The sequence below is a fragment of the Schistocerca nitens genome, chromosome 4 (assembly GCF_023898315.1).
Source record: "Schistocerca nitens isolate TAMUIC-IGC-003100 chromosome 4, iqSchNite1.1, whole genome shotgun sequence".
NCBI classification, from domain to species: domain Eukaryota; kingdom Metazoa; phylum Arthropoda; class Insecta; order Orthoptera; family Acrididae; genus Schistocerca; species Schistocerca nitens.
Genome location: NC_064617.1, coordinates 672,149,466 through 672,157,082, shown reverse-complemented (window position 1 = coordinate 672,157,082; position 7,617 = coordinate 672,149,466). Strand labels below are relative to the sequence as shown.

At 36.0% G+C, this 7,617-nt stretch overlaps 1 protein-coding gene across 2 annotated transcripts; it reads right to left on the bottom strand.

Annotated features, from left to right (window-relative positions):
• Nucleotides 1-1,210: 1,210 nt before the first annotated feature.
• On the bottom strand, nt 1,211-2,301 carry LOC126251762 (EKC/KEOPS complex subunit TP53RK-like). Of its 2 annotated transcripts, none has more exons than XM_049952377.1 (2): nt 1,964-2,301; nt 1,211-1,889 (listed from the first exon to the last, which is right to left on the bottom strand). In XM_049952377.1, the coding sequence occupies exons 1-2, from the start codon at nt 2,157-2,159 to the stop codon at nt 1,381-1,383; spliced, it is 705 nt and encodes a 234-aa protein (XP_049808334.1). In that variant the 5' UTR covers nt 2,160-2,301; the 3' UTR covers nt 1,211-1,380. The 2 variants fall into 2 exon arrangements, with proteins under 2 accessions (XP_049808334.1, XP_049808335.1); XM_049952378.1 differs by having other exon boundaries at nt 1,976-2,301.
• Between the last annotated feature and the right edge of the window lie 5,316 nt (nt 2,302-7,617).

The window sequence follows — 7,617 nt, the reverse complement described above, 5'->3', positions numbered from 1 at the left end:
GTGACAACTAAATTGCATACAATTTTTTTTATGATTGTCAGAATCATTATTTGAGCATCAAATTTATTTTTCCCTAAACATGAGCTATTGGTATATTAAATTCATTTGATAATCTATGGAGTGAGGAGTCAATGACCATATATAACACACAAGAAGTGTTAGGTGTAAGATAGGCAAACAGTGTTGAATATTGTACTTTAAGCTTTTGAATGCTAATACTTAATCAGCACACACATTTGCAGCACTTTCACACTTATTCTCTCTCTTGGCAGTGTGGCTTGACAGCTGTAAATAGTAGCCTCAGAATTGTTAGGTGTAGAAAAGAAAATATGGAAGTAACAGGTGAGCGAGGATGATGAGACAACATGATTAAGAACAGCTCACAAGGCCCAAGCAAGGTAGTGGCAGTTTACACCTATACCTACATATATACACTATGCAAACAACTGTAAGCTGCGCAGCAGAGGGTCTTAGCAATGTACCACATGTTAAGGTTTTTTTCCATTTCTGTAAATGCTGTAACTGTGTCTCTGCAGTCCCTACAGGGACAATACATAGCAGCCTGGAATACTTAATACTGGAAATGTGAAACTTTGTAAGTATGCTTTTGTGAGATAGTTGGCATTTACACGAGTGATGATAAGATAAAATAAGGTTGAAGTAGTGAGCAGCACAGGAGGAGACCATTAAGATATCATCAGTAGATAATCAACAATGAGAATGGGTCCATGACAAGTTATAATACATCTAAATTCAGCCCTAAATGCAATTCAGGCACTATAAAGCAACAAATTTAAAGCTACTGTGGGGGGCAGGTGGAAATGCCAAATGGTTACAATTGAGAAATGCCAAATGGTTACAATTGAAAGTATCATTAAAGGTCAATAAAGACGGTGCACAACCTTAGACTGAACAATGATGAGAAAGGTAATTGGATATGCCTTTTTCAATATAAATATCACAGCAGCTGCCTGAAAATATTTCGGAAAGCCACAAAATTCCTAAATCTGGATTGCCTGAAGCTTTTAGTTTTCAATTCTATATGACTTCTAAATGTGATTTCAGTGTCTTAATCACTGAGCCACTTCATTAGTTGGAGTGGTTAATCACGGAGATTGTCTAGGTAATAGATATGAAATATGAATATGGAATGGAACTGATACAGGTACTCAATCAGGGGAATGTAATAAGTCACATAAATATTACAATATTTCAAATTGCAAGTGCAGTTATTTATATTTGAAGCACAGTTTTCCATATAGGCCTACATCAATGTCAAGTTTTATTTCTTGGTATAGTACTGGGAACGCAACACAGGGCCACCATAGTCTCATTATTTGTTCTTAGGTTCTGTAATTAGCGTTAACCATCAATCAAAATTCATCCAACCATTGTCCGTTTTCGTCCTCTTGCTCGCACATCTTCGAGTTTCTTCAAAACGTCAGCAGATTGCTTCTTGTTCTGTTTTTTATATGCATTCACTACTTCTTGAAAAAATAAATCTGCGTTTTGATGCGTGCTGATTATTGCTCTTTCAAGCACGTATAAGTCAACACCTTTATCCTCTGCATTTGACTCTATGTAACTAAGACCAAAGTCTATTAAAACCAAACTGTTCACAGTAGTCCCTTCGTTATTTAAAAGAATATTCGAGGTAGTTAGGTCGCCGTGTATTATGTTATTGGCGTGCATAATACCTATAGTTTTCCCAATCTCATGTGCTAAAACAGTCAACAGTTTTCCTAGCACGGTACGAGTATTTTCGACAGATGATCCATTCTCTTGTAGATTCGTTATGAAATCTTTCGCCGTCACACACTGATGGAGGTCTTCCATGAATATTCTTCTGGTTTCAAAATCCACATAATAAATTGCAGGAGTACGTAAACCTGAAATTACAGAAACTAAGAGGTGAATGCAAACCGTCTTTTTAATATAAAAAACTTAAAGCACAACTGTATACCTGCTATCTTACACCGGAGATTAGCTCGAGCTTCGCCTTTTATTCTTTCCTTTGTCAGGTAATCATCCAGATCGGGGTGGCGGTAACTCTTCTTGAATCGTTCCTTCACTATTGTAGGCTTTCCTAGATATGAGCCTCTATAAAGTTTTGCCTCTGCCCCTTGCTTTATCAGCGTAAAATGCTGCTCAAATCCCATGGTAAAGCATATAACACATGAAAGTGAATAAATATCCCGCTCTACATCCTACTGTGTAATAACTCAACAAGATGTAAACATAAACAATTACACTGAAGCGTGGCCACGAGTCCCAGTTCCAAGCAAAGATCTACACCACGTAAGATAGTCTTTTCGCGATTGGCAATTAATTCCAAAGATCCTCCTCTGTATAAATTTAATTTTACACAGGCTACAGCCGTGTTCATACACACATCAGAAGTGGCGCCACAGCTTGTGACTTGTTGTAGTGGCATCGTGATCTATCGTTAATACAGGATGCCAAAAACTCTACGAAGTTGCGCAGCTTTCAATATGGTGTCAACTGAAATCATATGGGCGGATATGAATGTTACAGTTTAGCATATGGCCTTAGAGCTGTGACAAGAGTTAAATACAAGGAAGAGAAAAGCCAAACGCATGATCCAAAAATTGGTAAAACAAAGGAAAGAAACACATTTATAAAGGAAACAGCACTCAGAGACGAAAATGCTGTATGCAATGGCAAACTAACAAACAGCTAGTACATAAATATCATCTGTATACGCGCCACTCTTTCAAGATTTTAGAAGCTTATTGTATTCGTTGATATGTTGTTGTTGTGATCTTCAGTCCAAAGACTGGTCTTATGCAGCTCTCCATGCTACTCTATCCAATGCAAGCATCTTCATCTCTAAGTAACTACTGCAACCTACACCCCTCAGAATATGCTTACTGCATTCCTCTCTTGGTCTCCCTCTACGATTTTTACCCCCCCCCCCCGCCCCCTTCCCACTCCCCGCACTTTCTGTCAGTACTAAATTGGTGATTCCTTGATGCCACAGAATGTCTCCTACTAATGTTCTTCTATTCAGGTTGTATAACAAATTTTTATTATCCACAATTCAGTTCAGTATCTCCTCGTTAGTTACGCGACCTATCGATCTAATCTTTAGCATTCTTCTATAGCACCAAATTTCAAAAGCTTCTATTCTCACCTTATCTAAACTGTTTATCGTCCATGTTTCACTTCCATACATGCATACATTCCACATAAATACTTTAGGAAATGACTTTCTGACACTTAGATCTATACTATATGTAAACAAAATTCTCTTCTTCAGAAATGCTTTTCTTTCCATAGCCAGTCTACATTTTATATCCTTACTACTTCAACCATCATCAGTTATTTTGCTAAGTGCCTCATTTCCTAATCTAATTTCCTCAGCATCATCTTATTTAATTCGACTACATTCCATTATCCTCATTTTACTTTTGTTGGTGTTCATCTTATATCCTTTCAAGACACTGTCCATTTCATTCAACTGCTCTACCAGGTCCTTTGCTCTCTCTGACAGAATTACAATGACATTGGCAATCTTCAAAGTTTTCTTCTCCATGGATTTTAATTCTTACTCCAAATTTTTCTTTTTTTTCCTTTACTGCTTGCTAAATATACAGATTGAATGACATCAGAGATAGGCTACAACCCAATTTCACTTCCTTCTCAACCAATGCTTCCCTTTCGTACCCCTCAACTCTTGTAACTGCCATCTGGTTTCTATACAAATTGGAAATAGCCTTTCACTCTCTGTATTTTACCCCTGCCACCTTCAGAATTCGAAACAGAATATTCCAATCAACATTGTCAAAAGCTTTCTCTAAGTCTACAAATGCTAGAAATGTAGGTTTGCCTTTCTTTAACTTATCTTCTAACATAAGTTGCAGGGTCAGTATTGCCTTCCATGTTCCTACATTTCTCCAGAATCCAAACTGATCCTCTCTGAGGCTGGCCTCTACCAGTTTCTCCATTCTTTTGTGAAGAATTCGAGTTAGTATTTTGCAGCTGTGGCTCATTAAACTGATAGTTCGGTAATTTTCACATATGTCAACACCTGCTTTCTTTGGGATTGGAATTATTATATTCTTCTTGAAGTCTGAGGGTGTTTCACCTGTCTCATACATCTTGATCGCCAGATGGTAGAGTTTTGTCAAGGCTGTCAGTAGTTCTAATGGAATGTTGTCTACTCCTGGGGCCTTGTTTTTGCTTAGCTTTTTCAGTGCCCTGTCAGACTCATCACGCAGTATCATATCTCCCATCATTTCTTCATCTATGTCGTCTTCCATTACGATAATATTGCCCTCAAGTACATCTCCATTGTATAGACCCTCTATACACTCGATCCAACTTCTTTCCCTTCTTTGCTTAGGACTGTTTTTCCATCTGAGCTCTTGACATTCATGCAGGTGGTTCTGTTTCCTCCTAAGGTCTCTTAAATTTTCCTGTAGGCTATATCTATCTTACTGCTAGTGATATATGCTTCTACATTCTTACATTTGCCCTCTAGCCAATCCTGGTTAGCCATTTACTGATTAAATACATACTTTGTAGACTCAACTCTGTACCACTCAGCACAGAAAACGACCAGAAAGAACTAAATATTATCACACAAATACCAACAAACAATGTGTACAATAATAGTCTAATCACAAAATTAAACAAAAAAGTTAAGTAATAAATATAGCCAATAAACACAATAGATATACAGACAGAAACGACAACACACATAGTACATCACAAACTAGCACTCACAGAGACAGAACAACAACGAAAGACTACATGAAAACAAAGAAGAAGTTCAAGATGGTACACAGTGGAGTGCAAGTGCAGATCCACAAGTAAAATAACAAACATTTTCAAAAGGTAATGCATAAACAACGCATTCAAAAAAGACAGTTGAGTCCAAAAGTACCATTAAAAAATTACAAAAGCCACAGCCGTCTTCCAGAGAGCAGGAATATACCAACCACAATGCAGCACATATTGTGGAAAGTATGTAGCACTAACCAGCAGGACATTCGACATCCAATACAAAGACAATGTAAATCTGGGCTAAGCCATTCAATTTTTGCACAACATTTAACAGAAAATAATCACAAACCTACTACAAGTCTGGAAGGCATGTAAATATAATAAATAATGAAAAACACCTTCTAATGTTACATGGAAATTATCATGTATACTAAACAAAGGCTGAGAAGAAGCTACTACTAAATGACCCAATGTGTACGAATAACCACGAACTGTTTACAGTCACTGATGATATAATAGACAGAAATTACAAATAGAAGATCACAAATTCCATTTATCTCCTAACTATATAATAATGAAAAAGAAAAACAACAATAGCAGCAACAACAACAAAAATAATAGTAATAATAATAATAATAAGCGGATGTACAATACTAGCAAATACAGAATACCCCAGATACATGACACTGTAGCAAAAATAATACATCAACTACTTTCCATACAACATAAACTAACAAAACAACATGTTCCCACATACAAGTATACACCACAAAATGTACTGGAGAACGATGAATACAAATTATACTGAAACAGAACCATTATAACAGATAAAACAACACCACATAACAAACATGACGTCATACTCATCAATAAAAAGAAGAAATCAACACAACTAATCGAAATATCCATACCCAATACAACAAATATACAGAAGAAAACAGGAGAAAAAATTGAAAAATACATCCAACTGGCTGAGGAAGTCAAGGACATGTGGCATCAGGATAAAGTTGACATTATACCAATTATACTCTCAACTACAGGAGTCATACCACACAATATCCACCAGACATCAACACAGTACAGCTACATCCAAACTTATATATACAACTACAGAAATCTGTAATTATTGATACATGTTCAATTACCCGAAAGTTCCTAAATGCAATGTAACATATACCATACAGTTAAAAGGAAGTCACGCTTGATCAAGGTCCACGTCACTTTCCATTTTTAACCAGACCTAAGGTCTTAGAAAGGAAAGAAGATAATAATAATAGTAATAATAAACAATAAAATAAAAAATAAAAGCAGTACACACACACACACACACACACACACACACACACACACACACACACACACACACACACGCACGCACATACATACACGTGCAACTTACAGCAACATAAATAGACTCAAACAAAAAACTATTGAAAGCAAAAAAAAAAAAATAAAAAGAGAAAGCTGGCAACACTCTAGACAAAGAAACTGGCATTTACAGTGCTGTATTTCGAAAATAGTTACCACAAAGAAAACCGTAAAATTTCAAACCGTTTGCCACATGAGAGAAAGCTGTTTGGCTTGACTTAGACGCTGATTTGTAAGTACCTTTCCATTTTATTATAAAAATCTTCAATGAGGTGTTTAAAATCTGCAAACCAATATGTGCAAACGAATAAATCGTGCAATATTTCAGGGTAACCACTGAAGTTGCCTTATAAATAATGTGAAACATGTCTGGATGCACAAGTTAACTAAAAATAAAACTTAATGTGCAGCATGCAAAAGGCATTTTTCTGTTCAGTTGCTGCAATTTAAAATTGTTTCAGACTGAATTGATAATTTGAGATTTTCCATCACTTGCTGGTGTAACAGAGCAATGAGTGGGTCAGGCTGGGCCAAGGAGTCTGCTTGTCTGTTGTCCATTGTGTGTGCATTGACTGTGGCCGTGGGAGATGTGTCCATCTTTGCCGTGTCAGTGCCAAAAGTAAGGACAACAACCATGAGACAGTGATAGTACCAAAGTCTATAGTTATTTCTATGTTAATATGTTAATGCCTTGCTGTGTCTTTTAATATAAATTATTTACTTTTTATACACTCAACTTACAAAAATAAAAAGAGGTTGATATATAGCCTTACATATCTTACAGTATGGATAAAGTTACATTAAGCTCTGCCATGTACAACGTTATAGCCATATGTTTTACCAACACAACGGTCCATTTTGATTTTTAGTGAATGACTGCTTGATGAAAATGTGAAAAAAATTTGAATTTTTAGTGTGTCAAGTCCTTTTCATTATTTTTTGTAAACTATTTTTTATGTAGAGGCTGTATTCTCAGTTTGTCGATGTTATTTTGAATTTAAATGTGTTAAATTCAAATCATTAGTTTTTTACTTTTATGGTATTACTGTATGCTTTATCTATAATCAATATTGACAAGTCCTATTGCTTTTAACATCATCTAATGGCAACAGAACGTTTTTTTTAAAGCAGGCTGCCTCACGGAACAGAACTAGTCATGGTACAAGTGTATGTGTAACTGATGAAATACAGTGTATCACGCTTTTTTAAGTGTGGTATTACTTAATTCTGTTTCCATACAAAGCGTTGTTGTAGAAATATTACATCTAATCGGTTCTGTTTATCCGACAGATTCTGGTAGGGGCTGTGGCCAAAATGCATTAAGGTGTATTAAAAAAAATGTAAGAGCCTTCAAGATGGCCAGTTACTTTGCCTTTTATAAGTAACAGACATGTGGATATTCTGTGAATTTCATGTTGGTTGATATGATGTCGTAGTCTATATATTACCCAGATCTGTTAGTTGGCTTTTCAACCCAAAAAAAAATGGTTCAAATGGCTC

Excerpts from the sequence above, each read along its gene's own strand:
- LOC126251762 (XM_049952377.1), bottom strand. The coding sequence starts at position 2,159 with ATGGGATTTGAGCAGCATTTTACGCTGATAAAGCAAGGGGCAGAGGCA. Across the intron at positions 1,890-1,963 it reads TCTCCGGTGTAAGATAGCAG|GTTTACGTACTCCTGCAATT; the intron begins GTATACAGTTGT and ends CTGTAATTTCAG.